Source organism: Cotesia typhae, unplaced genomic scaffold, assembly GCF_013202065.1.
Source record: "Cotesia typhae breed Kobodo isofemale line unplaced genomic scaffold, CoteBio_Ctyphae contig_5, whole genome shotgun sequence".
Classification (NCBI taxonomy): domain Eukaryota; kingdom Metazoa; phylum Arthropoda; class Insecta; order Hymenoptera; family Braconidae; genus Cotesia; species Cotesia typhae.
Genome location: NW_027423757.1, coordinates 319,324 through 343,434, shown reverse-complemented (window position 1 = coordinate 343,434; position 24,111 = coordinate 319,324). Strand labels below are relative to the sequence as shown.

General features: G+C 32.2%; 3 protein-coding genes across 7 annotated transcripts; 1 reads left to right on the top strand and 2 right to left on the bottom strand.

The window, feature by feature from the left end:
* Nucleotides 1-6,229: 6,229 nt before the first annotated feature.
* On the bottom strand, nucleotides 6,230-7,412 carry LOC141531419 (uncharacterized). 2 transcript variants are annotated; one of them, XM_074249240.1, is made up of 3 exons: nucleotides 7,345-7,412; nucleotides 6,767-6,929; nucleotides 6,230-6,606 (listed from the first exon to the last, which is right to left on the bottom strand). In XM_074249240.1, the coding sequence occupies exons 1-3, from the start codon at nucleotides 7,349-7,351 to the stop codon at nucleotides 6,447-6,449; spliced, it is 330 nt and encodes a 109-aa protein (XP_074105341.1). In that variant the 5' UTR covers nucleotides 7,352-7,412; the 3' UTR covers nucleotides 6,230-6,446. The 2 variants fall into 2 exon arrangements, 1 of the variants encoding a protein (XP_074105341.1); XR_012479921.1 differs by lacking the exon at nucleotides 7,345-7,412 and having other exon boundaries at nucleotides 6,704-7,013.
* On the top strand, nucleotides 7,360-12,256 carry Bisc (TM2 domain-containing protein 1 biscotti). Its single transcript, XM_074249234.1, has 3 exons — nucleotides 7,360-7,710; nucleotides 10,249-10,330; nucleotides 11,938-12,256. The coding sequence occupies exons 1-3, from the start codon at nucleotides 7,500-7,502 to the stop codon at nucleotides 12,212-12,214; spliced, it is 570 nt and encodes a 189-aa protein (XP_074105335.1). The 5' UTR covers nucleotides 7,360-7,499; the 3' UTR covers nucleotides 12,215-12,256.
* Nucleotides 12,257-12,321: 65 nt separating this feature from the next.
* On the bottom strand, nucleotides 12,322-22,939 carry LOC141531418 (uncharacterized protein C16orf52 homolog A-like). 4 transcript variants are annotated; one of them, XM_074249237.1, is made up of 5 exons: nucleotides 22,805-22,939; nucleotides 15,812-15,945; nucleotides 13,154-13,366; nucleotides 12,923-13,084; nucleotides 12,322-12,596 (listed from the first exon to the last, which is right to left on the bottom strand). In XM_074249237.1, exons 2-5 carry the CDS (start codon nucleotides 15,912-15,914, stop codon nucleotides 12,538-12,540), a joined length of 537 nt encoding a protein of 178 aa, XP_074105338.1. In that variant the 5' UTR covers nucleotides 15,915-15,945; nucleotides 22,805-22,939; the 3' UTR covers nucleotides 12,322-12,537. The 4 variants fall into 4 exon arrangements, with proteins under 4 accessions (XP_074105338.1, XP_074105337.1, XP_074105336.1 ...); XM_074249236.1 differs by lacking the exon at nucleotides 22,805-22,939 and adding an exon at nucleotides 22,621-22,789; XM_074249235.1 differs by lacking the exon at nucleotides 22,805-22,939 and adding an exon at nucleotides 19,727-20,159.
* Between the last annotated feature and the right edge of the window lie 1,172 nt (nucleotides 22,940-24,111).

The following is a 24,111-nucleotide window of genomic DNA, read 5'->3' as shown; positions in this document are numbered from 1 at the left end:
GTACTTTCAGCCATATTGTGTCGCATAAAAATTGTATAATTAAAACAAATCTTTTTAACACATTAATTAAGTATATATTGTGCTCAAAAAGTGACAAAGAGTACTGAATAATAATATGAGTTCACCAAAAATGTCAGATGACTCGGAAGAACATCGATCAAGAAAAAGCAGCCAGCATCAGAATTCTAGTGAGAGCGAGAGAGAGGTCTCTCCGCCACCACCGCCTAAGAAAAGACGTTTCGAGACTTATAAATCGAGCCTAAAAAACCTCGAACAACAAGTTGCCCTTTTATCTAATCAAATTTTTCGTAACACTCAATCTGCATTTCAGGAAACACCTGGCCAGTCTCCCAGGAGTGTTGAGGATGTACAACCTCAGGTTTCATTAGCAACAGGCATGGAGTCGACTCAGTCGGAATTCCTCACAACTCCTAACGAACCTTCCAAGGTATTGGACCTAGGTCAGTGCAAGACTGAGGTTGATAGCCGGAAGGTATTACGGAAAGCATGTCCAGAAAAGTTGAAATTAATATCTGAACTTCAGAAATTTGATTCAGCAAATTGGAAAGAACTCAGGTACGGAAATACTTTAAAAGAATTTTTAGCTTCTCCAGGCTTCACAGATCTGAAGGTCAATGAAGAGCTATGTTATCTGGACAAGAGTAAGGACTTTAACCTGTCAACGGAAAGAACCTTGGCGGGCTTGTCAAATGCAATTTTGGAACAAAACCGACTCCTGAAGGATACTCTCCAAGGTATTGTAAACTGGACGTTCTCAAACAGGGAGAATGTTAATCCAGAGACAATGCACGAACTTTTCTCAGCGAATTTTGGTCCTAATTCAGAGTATTTCAAGAATTCCGAGAAGATGTTACAGGTAGTATGCGGTAAAAGAGCTTCATGCATCGAGGCCAGAAGAGAAAGAGTAATATCGGAAGCTCCGAATAAGCAGATCCAAGTAGCCTTGAGGAACATTCCACCCAGCACGGAGTACCTTTTTGGTAAGGAAAGATTAGGTTCTCTAATACAATCTCTAGGGGGTCCTCAGTCTTGGCTAAGGAACCCGGGCCAGCCAGGATCAAGATACACACATCAAAGGAAGAGCGAGAATCAGACCCATTCAGCGACTCGCCAGTCCCATCCTCCATTAAGATCAGCTCAAAACGCAGTAAGTAAGCCGGAATCTCAATTTCAGGCAACGAGGCCAAAGAATTGGAAGAAAGAGACTCCTAAATCCAAGAGCTCTTATTCCTTTCGTAAAAAACATAACTCATGACTATATGGAGGTAACACAGTTCTCAGGAGGCCAGCTAGCCAAATTTCACGACGAGTGGAAAAAGCTGGGAGCCCCAAAAGTAATCCTAGATATAATTACAGGTTTCCGCATCCCATTCACAGAGAAACCAGTACTTACAAGCAATTGGAAGTCATCAACCTTTAGAACAAGAAGCACCCTTCAGCTGTCGGAACAGATAAGACTATTGATAGACCAGGGGGTACTAGAACAACCGGAACAACCAGGTTCGAGCTTCATCTCAAGAATGTTCCTAATAAAGAAATCGGATGGGGGGATACGCCCTATATTCGATCTCCAGAATTTAAACAGATACGTGGAAGTGAAGTCATTCCAATTATTCTCTCACACAAAGATTCCAGACTTTCTCCAAGACGGGGACTGGATGACGAGAATAGACTTATCACAAGCATACCTGCACATACCTGTTACAGCTGACGAGCTTGCCCTTTGGCCTCTCAGCTGCTCCGTATACGTTCTCGATGATAACGAACTGGATAGCAGAAATCCTTCGTTCCAGAGGCGTAAGAGTCGTGGTCTACCTGGACGATTTCCTGATTGTAGCTCAGGATCAGGAGGACTTAAAATCTCAGGTAGCCATGACGGTAAGATTGCTCGAAACCCTAGGTTGGCAATTGAACCGAAGCAAAAGCGTCCTAGTTCCTTGCCAGAAACTGGACTTCCTCGGAATATCCTGGGACACCAGGAAGGGCCAAATCAGTCTTCCAGCCAAGAAGGCCAAGACAATAATCAGATTGGCTCAGGAATTAAGTGCGAAAGAGAGCAGCTCTCTCGTTCAGGCTCAATCCTTACTAGGACACCTGAATTTCGCAAACTTCGCGATACCCAGAGGTCGGTTGCACTGTCGCCATCTCCAGAGGTTCCTGATGGAATTCAACGGGAACAGACCGCGTCAAAGACGCCAGTTCGGGAACCAGGTGCAGAAGGAGCTAGATTGGTGGTGCAAAGCCACTGCGAGAACGACTCAGTTACACAAGGGCAGGGTTACCCACTTCCTGACCACCGACGCCGCAGACAGTGGTTGGGGAGCCCAACTAAACAACGTACACATGTCCGGAACCTGGACAATAAGCCAAAGGTCATGGCATTCCAACAAGAAAGAACTGTTGGCAGTGTACCTTGCAATAAAGCAACAATCTCACCGCCTTCGCAAGGCTCATATCTTGTTACAGACGGATAATCGAACTGTAGTGGCTTACATCCAAAAGGAAGGGGGTACGAGGTCCCTGGAGTTATACGAACTGACGTACGACCTATTACACCTAGTAGACGAGTTAGAAATCCTTCTGTCAGCTCACTACTTGCCAGGAAGATACAATGGTATAGCCGACAGGCTATCCAGAGGCGGAACTCTACCAGAATGGCACTTAAGGCCAGCGGCAACGCAAGAAGTCTTCCGAAAATGGGGAGTTCCCGAAATAGACTTATTTGCGAGCGCCGAGTCTTCTGTAGTCAAAGCATACGTCTCAAGAGACTGCAAGGATCAATCAGCCAAATTTATGGATGCCTTCAGTCAAGTCTGGGACTACAACCTAGCTTGGGTCTTTCCACCACCCAACCTCTTGCCGAGAATACTAGCTCACCTCAACAAATGTCGAGGTCAGTACCTGATATTCGCGCCCAAGTGGGAACAGACGTTCTGGATGGCGGACTTAGCCAGCCGAAGCTCAGAGCAACCAGTGACAATCAAGAACCTGGAACAAGTACTAGTGGATCTGTCAACAGGCAAGCCACCGCAGAAGGTGGACCAATTGACCCTTCAGGTGTGGAAGATTGGGGCTGGTGCAGAATGACCAGGGACTGGTCATCACAAGAAAGAGATTTGGTGAGAGAGAGTTGGCGAGCATCGACCTTACTTACTTACAAAACTCCAATCAAGAAGTGGCTAGCTTGGTGCCGAGAGAAAGGGATGGATCCAGTATCACCCAGGGGCGTGGATCTCGCTCGTTTCCTTTTTCATCTCTTTGTAGAGGAAAAGTTAGTCTACAGCACTATCCTGGTCCACAAATCGGCAATAGCCACATTTTGTGCAAAAAGAGATCTATCGTCAGATTTTTTAGTTAAACAGGTTTTAAAAGCAATCTCAGTGGCAAGACCAAAGGAGACAAGGTCATCAATCTGGGACGCACAGATCCTGTTGGATTGGCTAAAATTAGACCTACCAAATTTATCCTTCTTTGAGGTGTCCAGGAGAACAGCTACGATACTGTTGTTGGCTTCAGGTAGACGAATTCACGACTTAACGTTACTGAAAATTTCTAAAAAATCGCTGGATAATCTAGGCAACGAGATCATCTTATGGCCGAGTTTTGGTTCTAAGACGGATAGAGCCGAATTTAGACAATCAGGCTGGAGACTGTCTAAACACGAGAACATAAGGATTTGCCCAGTTACATGGGTTAGAGTCCTGATCAAGTTATCAGAGAAGCGAAGATCCTCACAAAATTTGGAAGAATTATTCATCACGGTCACTGGTTCAGTAAAACCGGCTTCGAGGACAATCATTGCGGGCTGGGTCCGCTCAGTCCTAGGAGAGGCAGGCATCGATGCTTCACCAGGCTCGATACGGGCAGCAGTGGCTTCCAGAGGTTGGCTGGATAATTTGCCAGTCCAGGAGATTTTGGAAAGAGGTAACTGGAAAAGTGTAGAGACATTCAGGAATCATTACTGTAGACAGATAGAAAGACAAGACCAAAGGTCCCAGGGTCTTCTGTTCAACAACTTCAACCCGATAGGAAAGTCAGGTTCCTAAGGTCAGTTATGTAAGTACTTAAAGAGTGACCTTCCAAAGAATAGATTATCTTATCATTTAAAGAGATGTAATTACTCTGTGAAACAAGTTTATCTCTTATTTAATTCGCATCATATCATATAATTATTCTCTGTACTGTTTAATATGAAACTAATTAAAAAAAAAAAAAAAAAAGCATTAGTAATAAAAGAACAATAATAAAAGAAGAGGTTAATCATTTGGAAACTTCCTATCATTCACATTTCAGGCTTTACATTAACATTGGTCCAAAAAGCTGTCTCCAGCATCACATAGCGTTGAGAAGATCACCAGTAGATAGCAAACAGATCTCTCATAGGGATGCCGTGTATCGGCCTAGAGGAATGTAATGCAAGTGTTTTGAACTACAACAAAACACGTATTATATTCCGGAGCCGATACACGGCATCCCGGTGTAGCTCTTACTGGATGAGAGATGCTATGACACAAGACGCGGGTGAAACCTCCTACTAAGTGATCTGTGTTGGCAACACTATGTCTGGTGGCAGCACGAGACGGGATAACTACAACAAAACTGCATAGGTGACACCACATTAAGGCTAGTACACAACAGCTTCTCTCATAGGGATGCCGTGTATCGGCTCCGGAATATAATACGTGTTTTGTTGTAGTTCAAAACACTTGCATTATAAACAACAAAATATTTATAAATAATGGAAAAAATAATAAAATATGGTTTTCAACCAGTTGTCAATAATATTATACGTGGCCAAAATGATGAAAAAGGGAAAAAATTATTTAACTCTAATCATGTTTATGGTGTAGTTGAAAAACAAAATAATTTTGCAAGTGTCATAACCGCTAAAGTCGTGCCTCAAACAAGTGTGTCAAATGCTTATGATGTGAAAGTTTTGGTACGTATAAAAATTAAATTAAACTCTTTATTGCAATTAAATTAAAATTATCAGTAATTTAGATATGTGAATTGAAGTTCAAATAATAATAAAAAAAATATTAAACATTTAATTTTTATTACTTTCTATAATAAAAACATTTATATAAATATTATGTATCGATTTATTTAATAAAATTCCCAATTCAATATATTATTTACAATTTTTTTCAAAAAATTTTACTCATTCACTTCTTTCTCTTTAAACAATGGTTTCTGAACATTAATTAAGGCGCAGATGACAAAAACTATCTCATCAATATAAGGAAATAACGAATTTGGTACTTTAGATAGAATTTTAAAGTCCTTGATTCGTTGATTAACGCGTTCAATATGTATCCTTACAGAAGCGATGTTGTATGTTTCGTCTACTTCTTCCGGGGTAAATTGATCTTTATGACCAAAAGGAGGCATCACAAAAACAGCATTTTTATTTTCTACTTGGGTTTTTATCTGTGGAAAGTCTTTATCAGCTAGAACGACATCACCAGGTTCAATTAAATCGACTAAACCACAATCATTCGTTATAAAGCAATCACCAGCACGACCACCATAACATTTAGAAATAAAACTGATAAATCCACTTGGCGCACAACCCACCATAAACTTCACTGTATGATGATGCTTATATTCTGAATACATTAATACCCTTTGATTTACTTCCGGTGGTATTTCGGTATTAACTTCTGTGCAATCGATTATGACACGAGTGTCTGGGTAGTGTCGTTTGAATGATTCTGGTAGAGATGCTTGTATACTTGATTTAGAAGGCCAAAAAATAAAATTTTTCAGTAAAATATTCAATTCTTGCATATGCTTTACAAAGATTTTATGTGCTGAAGTTCGATGAATTCTAAACAATACTGAAAGTGCCGTAATGTAATTAATAAACTAGTTTTTTTGTCTATTTTCGAGGCTTTACAGTCTGGAAGTAAAGTTAAGAGATATGAGAAAATTGCCAATGACATGCCCGTTAAACTGCTCATAACTTCGTCTGTAGTAATTGAAGATAGTCCATGGAAGCCTTGACAAGATTTTGTGAGATCCACATTTATTGGATCACAACTTGAGTCTCGGACATCTTTTGAAATTGGTATATTTGCTTCGCAATTCTTATCTTCTGTTTTGTTCATTGAAATATTAATCTATACTGCTGCAGTGCTTATACCGTCATGATAGTCCTGATTGCAAAAAAAATATGTTAATTCTTCATACGTTTCATCTACAACTGTCTCCGTTTGACAACTTATGCTTCGTTGTACATGTTTAAAAATAACACTTTCAATACTAGCATTAATCTGATTCTGATCAACACTATTAACATGTACATTATCACCTTGCTCCATTACTGAATTAATTGAATTGGTGATATTTATCGAATTCTCGGTTTCATTACTCACAAAAGATTTCTGAATATTTGAAATTTTTAATAATTCACGATTTTTGACTCACTGGAAACGTCCCAAGGATTCTATATTTTTTTTAACATTTTCACTTCCAGGAAAGATGGAAGACGGATGTAACGGATGTTCCGATTTTTCGTTGTTGATAAAATGAGAACTACAAATTCTCGTATTTTTATTTGGTTCCCAGTCTTTTGCATTTTCTCTGAAAACAAGACAAATTAAAAGGTTAAGTTTTTATTATCACATAAATATCATAGATATTAATAACTTAACTATCAAAATTATAGTTTTTTATATACCTGAGTTTAATTACAACTTTTACTTTAATTTTGCAATGAATTGTTGATTAATACTGAACTTACACATAATTTTTTACTGCTTTTATCCACTGTTTACGTTTTGCTATTTTCCATGTGGCTCCAAACATGCTATCTGGGAATTTATAAAATTTCACTTTCACATCAACCCCACGTTTTTGACGTGATGTATTATTACAACCACGGATGCAGCAATTCTTTCTTGAAGCTGACATAATTAAAATAATATCAATTAATTTTAATATTATTTATTAAAAAATAAATCACGTGTAAAAATTTAATAAACGATGTCAATTACTTGAGATATTCACCACTAGTTGGCGTAAAAGTCTAGATGCTCGATCCCTATATGCTTTTATTTATATGTGTATTTTTAAAAAAGAAATGTTAATCTTGATATACCATCAAATTTTGGAGCGTCAAGCTTCAAAACGCTGACAAAAAAAATAAAATTAAAAAATTTTAGAAAGTCTCACAATGTTTAGCTTTGACGCTGTATTAATTTAAGATGGCGTTTCAGTCGAAATTGTACCACGTGACCTCATTTGACGCTCTATGCCAGCATCGAGCGCATCGAGCATCAGCATGAAAGAGCACCTTAAGACATTACATATTCTAGTTACCTTTCATAAATTGACGTCAGATCTTGCAGTGGTAATAGTGTAGATATATCAAAACATCACAACATATCTAAAATCAACGACAGCTGAAGTTCTGATCATGTTTTGGAATCCAAAAAAATGTTTTTCTCAACAGTAGATGAAGTTTAGAAATTTTCATGCTGGCAATGTCACAAAGATATTTTTCTTTACAACTATCTTTAGTAATCATTGTAAATGTTTTTTCTATGTACGTTTATGGATCTAATTACACAGTTGACTGCATTAATCTACAAATAGGACAATATATATGCCCACATCCAAATTCCGATCTTATCGATCGGACTACTCAACAAATTCGAGGATGTTCAAAGGAAAATAAAGCTAGAGGTAGGTTCTAAAAATGCAAAATATTGATGAAAATTAACTTAGCAGATAGTTGATAATTTTAAAAATTTTTGTAACCAATAAATTATGCAAAAAAAAAACGATTGACATTTAGAAATTTTAAAAAACTACAAATGCAATTTTTTAAAAATAATTTTTTGGAATAAATTTATTTGTTAAAAAAAAATTAAAAAATTGTCAAATGGCAGCTAACTATCATGTCATAAAATATTGTAAAACAGGAACAAGATAAATCATGAAGTGATGAAAATTCTATACATTTAAAAAAATATGTGGATACTATTATTTTATTGTAAGTTGTTTTACTAGTAAGGTTAAAATACTGAACACGATGTTTATAAATAATTTTTGTAAATAATGATTCATTCTAAATAACATCTAAAAGAATGCTTTTTTTAAATTCTGGGAACTTGAAAAAATTTAATCCTCAGCTGTTGGATAATGTTACCCCAAATTCTAATCAATCTACTTTTTTTCATCCAAGTCTAATATAATCTTTTTCATCCAATTCTGAATTATCCTTAAAACTGGACAGTACAAGCCTTATAATCAGAAATTTCAGTTTTCTGGCCTTGATTACATGATTATTTTATGTATATTAATAAAAAGTTTTCAAGAAAATTTGTTTTATGTTATTTCTCGAAATCTTTGAATTTTTTGACTCTCAACTTTAATAAGAAAATAATTAGAAACTAAAAAGTTTTGAAATTATGTTTGCGCACCCTCCAACCTCCAGAAATGTTTTCATTTTTACTCTGAAATTAATGAACTTTCCAGAACTTCACTTATTCACATCATATTTTAGGAAAATTCATCTATTCTTGTTTACATTTTCAAGCTTTTATTCACAAAGAACATCTTCTATTCAAAAAAATGTTTATTTACTTTTTTTGTTTATAAATTATTTCATATAATTTAAAACGATTATGGGAATAAAATCCATAAATTTTAAAAGATCTTTCGGAAACTAAGTCGCATGGATGGAAAAAAAAATTTTTTTAACTTCTTGTTAAGAAAATCGAGAAGTTATTGGTTTTGCCCCGTTTTTCAAATATCGAGTTTTCATCAGATCTTAACGTTTTAAGGTCACAGTGAACTTCCTTGACTATTCCCGCGATATTGTCACTATATCTGAGAAATCTCAAAAAAACTGAGAAAAAATTTTTTTTCAAATGTTTTTTTTTTTAAATAACTTCTAAACGGTTTTACCAATCAATTTCAAAAACTAATCAGCTGTTAGCATGAAAAAATCACGTTGATCGCCGCCAAGCCGGTCAAAATCGATTGATTCGTTCGAGAGATGTCGTGAACGAAAGAAAACCGAATAAAGTTTTTTTTTCGGAGTTACTCCGAAATTCCTTGTTTGATTTATTCTAACTTCAAAATTATTTATTAGGATGAAGAAATTACATCGAATGCCGTCAACCACGTAAAAATCGGTTGATTCATTCGAAAGTTATTGCGGTTTGAAAATTTAAAAAACAGTGTTCTATGAAACTTCTATCAGACTTTGGAACTCGAAGAGCTCAAAAGCATGGAAAAGCTATCTTTTTGAGGTCGGAGAGCTAAAAATAACACATAAATTGTATTTTTGAGCTCGAAGAGCTTAAAAGGATCATAAATGCAATTTTTAGCGCCTAAGTATGGAATTAGCGGGAAGTTGCAGAGATGGCCTTCAGGGTCAACCGTTTTCGTAATTTTTTTTTAACTTTTAAATTCCAATTTTTAAATGTTTTCAATATTTTATTTTTTCGACAAGAAATTTTTGTATGTGTTTTGCCTTTTTTATAACATTTTGTAATAACCCGGGAAAAAATGATCAGACCTGACCATACCTGTTCATGTATCATCAGGCCTGAAATTAGACATGGTCATAAACCACTCAGGTCTGATTATGCACGTCCATGTCTCTTCATGTCTGAAGCGTTAAATACGTTGTGGTATGATCATATCTGTCCATGTCCGAAAAATTTTAAAAATTTTCAACAATTGAGTTTTTTTTTTATTTATAATTGAAAATTTGTTGTCATTTATAAAAAATGTAATTAAAAAATTAAATACAAATATTTCTTATTTTTAAATGAACATATTAAATATTCACAGTATTATTTTTAATTTTAATCAATAATATGCTATGATTCTTTTGATATTTCAATAAAACCTTTAAAATTTTTGCTGTGCCTATTGCCATATATTTTATTAGTTCAACTACTGCTCCCGGAGTGTTCAACTACTGCGGCTTATCAGAATTGATTGTTCAACTACTACTCCTTTCATAGTCTATCTTAAAAACGTTGTCAAAATATAAATATTCAACTATCTGCGTTATTTTTTACTTCAATCAATTCAAAATTGTTTATATTTTCATGAAAATCACTAATTTAAACTAATAATTACATCTTTATATTTTAAATAAACGGTCAAATACGTTTTACTTTGAAACCTGTTCAACTACTGGGTACTTTACCTTGAATGTTAATTTTATTTTTTTTTAGTATGTGATAATATTTTTTCTTTCAGTTGACTGTTTAGCAGCAGATGGTTTAATATGCTCAGAAACCCTAAATAATACATTCAAAAAAGACATACCTTGCAAATGGACGTAAGTTACAAAAAATTTTATTAAGTAAATTTATTTTCAAACTAATTTAAATTTATTTAAACTTGTGTCAAGGCTTAAAAGTTCAGATCAGAACATTAAATTGTGGCTAAATATTTTCAATTATTGTCAACTATTGCAAAGTCTGAGTTACTACTACTGTTAACTTGCGTTAAGAAAAAATCTCGGTTAATTAGAAACGACAGATAGGCTTTACGCGTATTTTCCGGTGTACTTTCACTCAGAGATGTTTGTAAAGGGTAAGCAGTATTAAATGTATTTTCAAAGTTTTGAGTTTTTTAATGACACTGAAGATAAATTTGGAGATTAAATAATTTAAAATTTTGGAAAAAGAATATACAAAAACTCTTACGGAAGCTTTTTTCTTTGAGCAAGTTCTTCAATTTTCGAGATCGCGATTTTTCGTGATTTTGATTATTATAGTGAATACAACTCTACGGAAAAAGGTACTGAATGTCTCTGGCAACCTCCTAAATTTTATAAAGAATTTATGTTTTGATATGAATGTAACTTTTAAATAAAAATTTAGAAGTCGTCACAAAAAATATTGCCCTAATAATATCAAAATGAATTCACTATAAATTGGAATTAAATCATGGAATTAAAAAAAAAAAAAAAAAAAAAGAAACAATTATACTTAAACATAAATTACATTTTTAAATTAGAAAATAAATGGATCATACTTTTCTTGAGCTCTAATAAAAATTATCAAGTACTACAAGTAAATGCAATGATAATTGAATAAAATAATGATACAATTTAACTCAAGTCGTAAATTCTTGCTCATAGAACTACGTATAATTATATATCTATAAGGGCCAATTTTATCCCAATCCGGGATAAAATTTTATCAGAGATAAAAGTACTGCCAATATAATAAAAGAAAATAAATAATTCAGCATAATGATATGCAGTTCTCGCTGAATTCAGTCACTTATTTTGAATTAAAATAAATAAACATTAGCCACATGTCACAGAAATATTAACCTCCAACTGTGACAACTTGCTGATTCTAAAAAAATAAATTAAAATACATAACGTTATTATAATTAATTTTCTTTCACAATAAAAGTATATTATAAGCGATTTACTATCATAGTTTAAGAAGAACATTGTTAATTTCGTTTTATCTTCCGACGATGATTCGGATAATAACTAAAACTACCTAATTTACAAATTAACAAGACTTCCCTCCTAAACATACGACAAAACTCGACTAGTTCATCGGATTTATAATCATATCATCGAGGATATTTTATTTTTCAATGGAATACTAAATTGGGTGTGCTTCTTGCGTTTGACATATCGATTATTAATTTATAACTGTTTAATTAATTTTAAATAATTTAATTCACACAATAAGAGGTTATTATTATATTATGTTTTATTTTTATTTAAGTGAATGACCAAATTCATGGAGAGCTAACTGAGAGCAATGTCACGCCGCTGAATTATTATTTTTTTTTTTATTATATTGGCAGTATTTTTATCTGGGATAAAATTTAATCCCGGATTGAAAAACTGGCCCTAATCTATTTGTTTACATAAACCCAAATTTGTGTATTTTCTGAAACTTTTTTTATTTTCAGCAACGGTTATTCCTTTGAAACATCAGTACTTTTATCAATATTCCTTGGAATGTTTGGAGTGGATCGATTTTACCTTGGATATCCAGCGTTAGGATTATTAAAATTAAGCACTCTTGGATTTTTATTTATTGGCCAATTTTGTGACGTAATTCTTATATCAACTCAAATAGTTGGTCCTGCGGATGGTTCACACTACGTAATGCCATATTTTGGTGCAGGAATTAATCTACTTTATAGCGATAATTATACTTATAAAGTACCACAACACGATTGGTGATATAATAGAATAAAATAATACTAAACTTGGTATAAAAGTCAATTTACGTAAATTGTATCCAAACCCTTTTTATATTTATAAGACAAACAGTTTTTGAATAAGATGTCTTCATAGCAAATATTTTTTATGAAATATTTTTCATGAATCACCATGAGAACAAATAATTTACAAAAGATATAATAATCAAGATTCAGTCCGAGAATTCTGCAACAAAATTTTCAAGTTCACATTAGAATTTGTATAAGTTGATGTACTCCATTCTGAACTGAACTTAAAAGTTCATATTTTTTGAGAGTATACTGCCCGACTCATGATGTTAAGCATCAGATAGTGCTGTACGATCGAAAAATTTTTTCTTCTTTTTTTTCATATAAGTGAGTACCTGCAATTAACCATGAAATCACATCTTTTTATGCATATTTTGTATTTTATAAAAAATTATACACAGTTTAATTTATTGAGAGTGAAATTTTCAAAATTTTCACCTTAGATACTCCTGCTGAATCTCAGATAAAAAATTAAATTTAGAAATAAGCGCTAAATAAAAATTTTTTTTAAAACAATATATTAATTATAAAGGATTTTGATAGTAAGAAACAGCATATAGTTATATTAGTTTAAATTTTACGATTAAAACGAAAATTTAATACACGTCACTGATTTTTTTGAAATCATGACAGTTTCAAAAGTGAGGTAAACACACTTTACCAGCAAATAATTCAGATATAACAGTTATCCACAAGGCCAAAACAAATAAAATATATGATATTCCAACTTGGTGAGAATTAGGTAGCTGGTATGGTTGACCCCCTATTTCATCTACATGAAAACCCATCGGAAAGATTACTGCTGCTAAACAAAATAAAACCACTGTAAAAAGAAAATAGTGATATTAGTAGATGTGTTAGTTATTATGATACTAATAATTATAAGCCATACTTGCTGTAAATCCAACCCATCTGGCATATGGAATAACATGTCGGTCCCAATGAGAACAAATAAGTAATATGATAGTAACAGTTATTAAAATACACCCAACAAATATACAAGCTAATGCAATTAACCATTCAGGTTGGAGATCTGGAGTGTAACAGACTTGGGGTCTATTGTACAATGTCATACATGACCACATTAATCCTAGTTTAGTGTCTCCTGAAAAAATAAAAATTAAAAAAAAAAAATAAAAAAAAACTATTAATTTTGTGAATCAATAAATATACAAAAGTTCCGGGGGAAAAAAATCGATCAAAATCAAAGCAAATAATCATTTTTGAATGGTTATACCAAGTTTTAAGTATTTAAAAATATTTTTTTAGGTATTTCGAAAACTCATGAAATGAAGTATTCATGAATATGTGTATCAAAATAACTATGTATATGTGAAATACAATGAGAAATAAGAGATAGAGGAAACAATTTAAGGGCTTTCAATAAACAAAAAAATGATTCTACGATATTTTTATAAAAATTTTACTTTCTTAAAGTTGAAGTAATTACATAGGTCCACAAAAAAAAGTGATCTGTGCTGCGTGTTCGACAAAGATTTCCCGACGTATTTTTTACCACTGAATACGAATCTGAACCCTGATTTAGAAAGATAATTTGAAATGATTACTTTCATGTTAATTGTATGTCAATATAGTATTCAAACCAGATGCTTTCAAATCATTTGAAATTAGATTTCTTAATCAGGGAAGTCAAAATTGAAGGTCAAACTGCATAAAACGGAGAAAAATAAAAAAAATCGATAAAATTTATGATAAATAGTATTTTCAGTATGTTATGATCAAATTGCAGTTTCTGCTTTGTTTCTTTCTGTAATATTCATCAGTAATTCGCAAATATGTTTATTTTCCACTCATTCTGTCTTATTGAAGTCTTTTATCGAATAAATTTGGTTTTTGATATAAAATAAAAAGTCAGGACATTGAATCGGCACATTTACCGGCAAAAACCTGCTACCAGGGAGTGTTTGGACTGCGATGAGAACTGTCCTTTAACGGGATGTGTAAAATGATTCGCTAGTCAACATTTCGTAGCATCGAAGCCAGCAAAGGCACGCTGTCTTGCGTTGATTGATTTGAAGTTTTTGTCCATGATCCTGGGACAACAATCTGGATTCACGAAGTATCTAAGAAAAAATTATTAGATCGTAGATTTGATCGGTTTTTAACTGCGCTAACAAAATTGAAAGTTTTCAAAAATCGGGAAGTTATTGTTTTTACCCCATTTTCCGAAAATCGAGTTTTCATCAGATCTTGACGTTTTGAGGTCCTAGGAACCTTCCCTGACTACCTCCTGTGTAAATGTCAACCGCTTACAACTTTTGAATGGCTTGACCGATTTCATTGCGGTTGGCGCCATTCGAAAAGGCTTGATCAAACTTAGATTTTGAGCACTCATTGGACCGATTCGTACCCGTATATTTTGAAAAATCTCAAAAAAACTACAAAAACAAAATTTTTTAAACATGGTTTTTTTGGAATAACTTTTATACGGCTCGATGGATCAGCTCCAAAGACTAATCAGCTTTTGACCTTGAAAAATCACGTCGATCGCCACTCATGCGGTCAAAATCGGTTGATTTGTTCGTGAGATATCGCGAACGAAAGAAAACTGAAAAAAGTGTTTCTTCGAAATTCCTCGGTGATCAATTTCAACTTGAAAATTCTTCATGATGCATAAAAGGTTTCGTCGAATGCCGCTAACCGCCTAAAAATCGGTTTATTCATTCGAAAGTAATTACGGTTTAAAAATTCAAAAAATAGTGTTTTATCAAACTTCTATCAGACTTTTGAGCTCGAAGATACCTTACTGAGCTCGTAGAGCTCAAAACATCTCAGAAATAATATTTTTGAGCTCGAAGAACTCAAAAAAGTCGTAAGTGCAATTCTATGCACCCAGGTATGGAATTAGCGGGAAGTTGGAGGGATGGCCGTCGGGGTTAACCGTTTTCCTAATTTTTTTTTTTAATTTTTCTTCGTTTTTTGCTCTTTGATGCCGAATTCTGATTTCATATTCATATTTAGCGGTAAAAAATACTTCGAAAAATCATTGTCTAACATCCAGCACAGACAACGTTTTTCTTTATGGACCTGTGTTGTTATCGAAATTAATATTAATATTGTTAAAATTAATTCGAGTATTTAAAATTACGTATACGTCTGTATTATATCACATAGTTAAATTATTATATTATTATATTTACAAGGGATTGAATAACACTGTAAAAATATGTATGGTTCTGAGGGGGCTAAGGCTCTAGGATCTAATAAATTTTTTTATCTATCTATCTATTCGATCGAAGTCTTTTTCAGATTCAGGCGTTTTTTTTTGCAGACTGTTGATCCGATATCATAATTTTCATGGAAATCCCATTTTCTGATACTTTCATCATCTTAGAAATAGTTAAAATAATTTTTTAGGATTTCAAAACATTGAAGTACACTAAATATTTAATATTTGAAAATAATAATTTTCTCAAAACAGAAAATTGAGGATGCATCTCTTTATGGTAGGGATAACTGACTTTTCTACAGAGTAGAAAAAATCGATTTCATTTAAAACTATAAAATTAACTGTATAATAATCACTTACCACCAATATCAGTAATGATCCAATCTGGCATAGAAAGACTAGCTATAGCAAAAATATCAGCAGCAAGAAACAGTGTTCCAGAAATTACTGTTAGTTTATCCATGTCGTTAACTTTGAGCTGTTTTTTTCAGGACCTGCACCACAGTATTATATGAGTCAACATAAATATCGATTATAAGATGTTTATTAAAATATTAACTATTATATAGTCAAAATATATTAGTATAGACGGGAAGAAAATTGAAAGAATTTTTACTATTTTACTATCGTAATTTTAATTCATATAAAATCATAACGGTGGACTATACTTCTCATTTAGTAATTGTTACGATCTACTATTGTAAATTTTAACCAACAAACAAGACCAGCGAGAGACTCAAAAAGTCCAATATAATACTAGAGAGTAATTACACAATATGTGTTTTAGATACGAGTTGTTGGATTTGACTGATTTCAATATTGATATAAATTTAGGCTCAGAAAATTATTGGAGAAAAATCTTTAATATAAAAAAATCTAATGGTGAACTATTGTTTAAGAATCTAAAAATAGTTATATACTTTCTACTCGTTTTACAATTTTCAAATGTAACCGTTGAGAGAATTTTCAGTGATATTAAAAATGTAAAAACTAATCATAGAACTAACTCATCAACTGATCCATTAAAGTCTATTTGAATTACTAAAAACTTTTTATCCAAAGACAGTGACATCATTAACTTTGAACCAAATGAAGAAATGTTAAATACTACCATTTGGGATAAAAAAGACGTTTAAATATTATATTTTATTTTTTATATTTTATTACTAGTGTATAGGGTTCTCATGTCCTTTTACACCCCAAGCCTTTCTCAACATTAATGATTCGCTTGGTTATCTGCACTTTTATATTTGCGGCTGTGGCCCGACTCGTGCTTTCTGTACCGTATTCACCCTGAACCTTACCTTCTCAGGCTTGGAACAGAACCATTGGGAAACCATAGAGAACACCCATGATAGTACAGTCGGAGCTGGGCTAAATCTACAGTGATTGATAAAGAACTCTTCTTTATCGACCACTGGAGCATTAGGTCCTTCTCCTAGTGTACAGAGATCCCTCGGGCTAGCCAATGCTGACTAGAGTGGTCACTCAGTTAAGTTGTAGCTTAATTGAGTGATTGCCCAAGTCAGACGTGTGCCGCCCGGCTATTTCTGCCACTTGCAGAGGCAGGCAATGTAACGCACATATTTTTTAGTTATAATAACTGAAAAATAATGGTGCGTGCCGGAATCGAACCCAGGTCCCACTCTTTCGAAAAGTGACCACCGAGTCGACTAGGTTATTACCTGTCTACGTTTAAATATTATAATATTACGTTAAATATTTATAATGTTACGTTATGAATTTTATAAAAATTTTAAATCTTAAATTTAGAATAATGTTGCTACTAACATTATAAAATTTTCATATTAAAAAAAAGAATTTTATTTAATAATTAATAATTTTATTCATTTTACGTTGTCAATACTGTAAGATTATAAATAAATTTTCATATAAATAGAATTGGTAACAGTATTGGGTAAAACCGATTTCTTTAATAATTTTTAACAGGCTGTATTTGGTATGGAATGACCGATATATATATATATATATATATATATATATATATATATATATATATATATATATATATAAGCAAAGTACCATTCACTCACTCACTCATCACGAGATCTCCGAAACTATTCGCCCAATTGACTTGAAATTTAGCATTATTACTCCATTCATGATGTAGACGCTCACTAAGAACAGATTTTACGCAATTCCTAGCCAAAATGGATTTTTCGTCTACCATCACGTATGCTACCCTCTCCCCTCCCTCTCATTCTTCCCCTCCCCACCCGTGCTTTCTCCCCACTTCCCTACATCTCTCTTTTTTTTTTTTAGAAAATGTCATTTTGATTCGCCAATCTCAGAAGCCCATCAAGTGGCACCCATCAATTATAGAACTCACCCCCCCCCGCAACCACCCACGCTAATCAACCGTTGCCATGGTTACCGTTGCTATAACAACTGTTAAATAAATAAATTGTAATAACAAATTCGGTTGTAAACTAAATTTAGAAGGATGATTAGAATAAAAAAATAAAGTTACTAAATATTAATATTCTTTACAATTATTATTCAACAGTATTATTCGATACAATGTTAAGCAAATACATCGATTTTTATCGATTGATTGTTGGGACAGTAGAAATTCATAATCATACGTTTTTTAAGAAAGAATAGCTAAATCATTAATAACTGAAATAGCTAATATGTATTGGAATGATCATGAAGGATGAACTCCATTATATCATAAAACAGATAAATATAAAATAAATATCAATGTTCAAATTGTTAAATGATTATACTGATTTTAATGATTAAAATTAAAATGGTAAATTGTGTTTGATATATATATATAGGAGCTGTTCTATAGATAGATTGACTCATCACGATATCTCGGGAACCATCGGACCTAGAAACTTGAAATTTGGTAGGAATTATACTTTTGCCCTGTAGAGGTCAGCTAAGAACGGATTTTAAGAAATTCCACACCCAAAGGGCGTTAATAATGAAAAATTTCCGTTTTTAAACTACAGCTCCTATCGACTCTAAATTTGGTAGGAATCTTCTGTAAGAGATTTAGAAGAAGTCCATGAGAAAATTTTACGATAGCTCATCCCACAGCGGTTTGTGTGTGTGTGTGTGTGTGTGTGTGTGTGTGAAACGTAGAAATCGGTTGATTGGTTCAAGAGATATTCTCGATAAAATATTTGGAAACAAGTGTTTTTTTAACATAACTTCGACATTTTTTGGAATAACTTTTAAACGGCTGCACTGATCGATTTCAAAAACTAATCAGCTATTAGCATGAAAAAATTACGTCGATCGCCGTCAAGCCGGTCAAAATTGGTTAATTCGTTCAAGAAATATCATGAACAAAAAAAAACCAAAAAAAGTGTTTTTTTAGAATTACTCCAAATTTCCTAGTTTTATCAATTCAAACTTGTAGATTCATCATGAAACTAAAAAAATTGCGTCAAATTCTGCCAACCGCATGAAAATCGGTTGACTTATTGAAAAGTTAGTGCGGTTTGAAAATTTAAAGAATATTGTCCTATGATACTTCTATCAGACTTTTAAACTCGAAGAGCTCAAAATAACACATAACGCATATAGAGTATAATTAAATAAAAATGTCTTGATATTTTTTCTTATGAAAATATATTTTTTAAGTAAAATGTGTGCATGAATGAAAACCATGAAAATACAAAAGGATCAAGAAAAATTTTGAACATGCTGAAAACTTATAGGAGGTGGTATTTAAAAGGATTTTAATAGTTGTAACTTAAATTCTTATAAATAATTTTCAATTTTTTAGTTTGATTTTAAAATTTTATTAAAACTGAATTGTTTATATTGTTGGCTGGGTAGTGATACGATAAGACAAAAACTTTTCACTGGTAAATATTCAGGTTCAATTATGCATGAGATTCACGCATAATCAGGCTCAATGATTTTTTTTCCCAAAAACTTAAATAAAAACTTAAAAGTTAAATAAAAACTTTCCGCTGAATAAAAATATGAGTTTTTAAATGACACTGAAGTTGGCAGACATTAAAAATTGTTTTAAAATTTTAAAATAATGCAATTATTATAAAAAAAATTTAATTAAAAATTCCACATGTGAAAATTTATAAAAATTACAAGTGAAAATTTTTAAGAGCATTTTTTTATTGTAATTTATTTGTTATTAAAATTTTGAAAAATGACAGCTGACGGCTAACTTCAGCATTATGTTTTTAAGCCATATGAATTGGTATAGAATGAACTTTATTTTGTATATATTTTATGCAACTATGATAATTATTATAAAAAACCTAATTTACTTACTATTTTAACCTATCCTATTATTTATCATTTATCCTTGCATCCAATATTTTATTGGCACGATTCACTGAATAAAATTCAATGAAAACTTTTTCGAATTATTGGTGATATTTTTTTTTAATTATTCAATTTTTTATTTTTATATTTGAATTTACTCTCAAAAACACCTCCAATACACACCACTGATTAGAAATTACACTTTTTATATATTCATTCTATTTTTTCATTAATAATTATTTATAAATACAGTTATTTGCAAATTTGCTTATTTACAAAGTTAACTTTGCAAATTTATTTTATTGGATTTTTATTTTGTCACATGTTTTTATTATACGTATTTATAATAATCAAATTTCTTGTTTTTAAAAATAGGCATTTTTTAATGATTTTTCTGCAAAGTTCGACAGATTGTTTTGTTTTTGTCTTTTGCTAAGAACTTAAAGGAAAAAAATAAACACTGTTATGTCCAGCAAGGTCACTAGATTGCTCGTACTGCCTCCTTCTGGACTGAGGTGCGAGTTGTAGTCACGCGGGATCAATTTAAATTCATTGTTGTTTATTAATTTAGCTTTTGACAATGGAATTTATTAGATCATGTTGAAGAAAACGGAAAACTTTAGTTAAATTAACAGTTTTAAATGATAATATCAAGTCTGAGATGGTCAATTTCCATATCAGGCCTGATGTGAACAGTCTATATCAGGAATATTTTTTCACGAGAATTTTTATTCTTGACAAAAATTAAAAAAAACAATCTAAAGTTTTTAATATTTTTGAAAAAAATGAAAAAACCTCAAAGAAAAATAATATATATACAGTTCTTTTATAAATAAAAAAGTACTTTTTTGTTTTTTCCTAAAAAAAATTTTTTTTTAAATTCATATTCGCATCCAAAAATTAAAAAAATTTTTTGGATACGGATATTTTTGAAAATTTCTAAATTTCAAAAAATGTACATGTGTATTCTATAAAAATAAATAAGTACTTTTTTTATAATTAAAAAAAAATTTTTTTTTTCAAATATATATTCGTATCCAAAAATAAAAAAAAAAAAATTTGAATACAGATATCTTTGAAAATATTCGAATTTTAGAAAAATAAAAAATTGTAGATGTGTATGTAATAAGGGTCAGGTGAAAAGACCATCAATGAATTTTAACACAATTATTCTTTATACGAAGTTTTGTCGGTTTTATTCCGACATCCTCAGGTATCTCATTTGACAGACAAATAATACAATCATTTGCAATAAATAAAATTAATTATAATGATGAACTCGAGGCCAGAGCACTTTGTACTCGGAATGCGGTATCTCCTAGACTGTATGGTTTTAGAAAGGTACATAAAACTGGGTATAAGATGCGACCGGTTGTGAGTTGCATTAAAACACCGTGTTACAAATTGGCGTCATTCTTGCATTCGGTGCTAGTTCCTGTTGTTGAAACATTTTCTTTTAATGTAAAAAATTCAACTGAGTTGGTTTAATTTTTGGGAAAGACGAAATTACCGGATAATTATATTTTGATGTCATTGGATGTTGTGTGGTTGTTTATCAACATTCCGAAGGATTTCGTATTAGCTACTGTTGAAGAGAACTGGGAAGATTTCAAGAATATGGTGAAGGTTCCGAAAGAAATACTGATGGACTTGGTGAATATATGTTTCAGGACGAGTTATTTTACGTTTTACAATGACATCTTTGTACAATTGGATGGGTCAGCCATGGGAAATCCGGCGAGCCCGTCGTTGGTGAACTTGGTTATGAATCATGTATTGAAGACAGTAGTACCTCTTTTACCTTTTGAGGTAGCGTTTCTTAAACTATATGTTCCTCGGTAGCCATATATAATAGCTAAATTTCTCATTAAAGACAAATTTGGGAATTAGGGAAATAAAGGATAAGGGGAAAGGGGAGGACCTTTACTCAGTAGGAATTTTCGGTAACTGAAAATTATGATACGTTACTAGCAATACCTCAGAGTGAGGTTAATAATCTCTTGGAACATTTCAATAATGTACATCCGAAAATTCAGTTCACGATGGAAGTGGAAGTAAATGACTAGATTGCATTCTTGGACACGAATGTCATAAGGATGACTGATGGCGAGCTACGCATGAAGTGGTATCAGAAGCCTACGAGTTCGGGTAAATTGCTTAATTTTAATTCTTATCATCCTCTGACTCAAAAAAGTAGCGTCGTGTTGGAACTACTGTATAGAGCTTTAATGTTGAGTCATCCTAGCTTCCATGAAGACAATTTAAAAGAAGTTAGGTGTATCTGAGAGAGGAATAGTTACCCGAGTTCGTTTGTAGATATCTGTTTGAGAAAGTTCAGGGACCTACATCTGAATGGCGAGAAATTCACTGGTTAACATTCTGAGGAAAATAGGTTCAGGTTTCCGTTTGTTAGAGGACTGACTCATGGGAAATCACTTAGTTTCCATGAGACGGATTGGAAGCCTGCGTTTCATAATATACGTAGGGATAGATGACGTCCATTCAAGTAACTTATTAATTTCTTAGATTATTAAATAAATTATTGAATAATTAAATAATATTTCAACTGACAAAAGTCATCGGTTTGATGTATTTAATTTAAAGAGGATGGTATTACAATAATTCGGCGTGCTTAATTGGAAAATGGGCGTGAGGGACTAATAAAGGAGAAACTTTATTCAGTAAATAAAGAAAACTACAAAACCTCTGGCAATGTAAGTATTTTGAAGCCAATTCAAGTATGATGATTTAGTATTCGACTTGCATAATAATTCGTATTAATAATGTTAATTTTAGTTTCAGATTCCTAATTCAAAAAATAATAAGGTAAAAACAAAAGTGCAATTTTCTGTAACGAAGAAAGAGTTGGGAATATGACCTCAAAAAAACCATATTCTCACCGTAATTTGAATAAAGGGTAAATCCAAAATTTTTTTCATGTATGTTTTTTTATACAATTTTGTATAACTAGTTCGTTGCATAACAAAGCACTAATAATCCTTTTGCGCCTGATTGTTTTTCTTTTTTCAGCGTCACGAATTATTTTTTGACACTGATAAATCCACAATTGATAATCATATTCACCTGTCATTGAAATTTCGATAAGTCACTTAAATTTGATGTAATTATTTTATCAATGTTTAACATTTATTATTGTCATAAGTTATTTTACTATTACCATGTGTTTTTATGAAAATTAGGTTATGAACTAGCTTCGAGGTATATCTCGAGATATCGACTTTCGATATTTATACATTTTTTTGCCGCTGATTTTTTTAATTTGACGCTGGCGTTTGACGCTGCACATGTCTTTATTTATTTCAGCTAGGTGGAGCTATGGTTTGACGCTCAAAGCTAGCATCAAGCGTCATCATGAGGTTACAACTTCAGACGCGTAACTAGTAAAAATAAAAAAGTAAAAATAACACATCACTGATGTTATGTCCTGCGAGGTTACTAGATTCGCTGATGATGACACCTCGTGGACAAGTGGGTTGTTTATTGTCACGCGGGATTTTATTTTATAATTTAATTTGAAATATACTAAAGAATTACTGATTGAGATTGTGTGGTAAGGTATGATTTTTAAATGATAAGAGTTCAATTGAACTTTATGTTGATGTTTATTTAGAAATCGGAGAGATGGAGTGAATAGTTACAGCTCTCGGGGAGAAGTGAAGTCACAAAGTCTCAACTCTGACTCATCAGCTTCACTTTCCCCCACTATGGTTACACGTATACACTTATACTATTGCTAGAACTACCCTTATACATAGTGCGTAATATACTATCTTACATGTACTTATATAAACTTACTTTTATATAACACTTATTATTTGCGGCTGCGGCTGGCTTACATATTCATGTACCTGTATTTACCTGGCTTTAAATTCAGCACAGCGACCTAGGGAAACCGCAGAAAACCTGGTCGAGGTACAGACAGTAATGATAACATAATATCAGATCGTTGTTAACAATGATCATCCTTATCTATTATTTATAATTTAATTAACATATATTCATTAGAATCAATTAACGTGTTATAATTTTAAAAGGCTTTTAAAGTATTATCTGCTCAATAAATTATATCAGATGCGGATTTTACTTAAATATTTGCTAATGATTTCTAAATTCAATTTAATACCATTTACTATTCAATTATTCTAATATGTAATTAAATTTGTCTAAAACCATTGTGACATTAAATCCATACATATATACAGATGTTGTAGCGTCTAAATACTCATTATTTATGTTATTTAGTTACTTCTTTTAAGGACTTGAAGTTGTCAATGTGGCAAGGACATGTTCTGTGTTTACTCGAAGATTTTATGGTTTTTCAGAACCTAATACTATATTCCTTTGTAGCAATAATTATAAACTTTAATCTC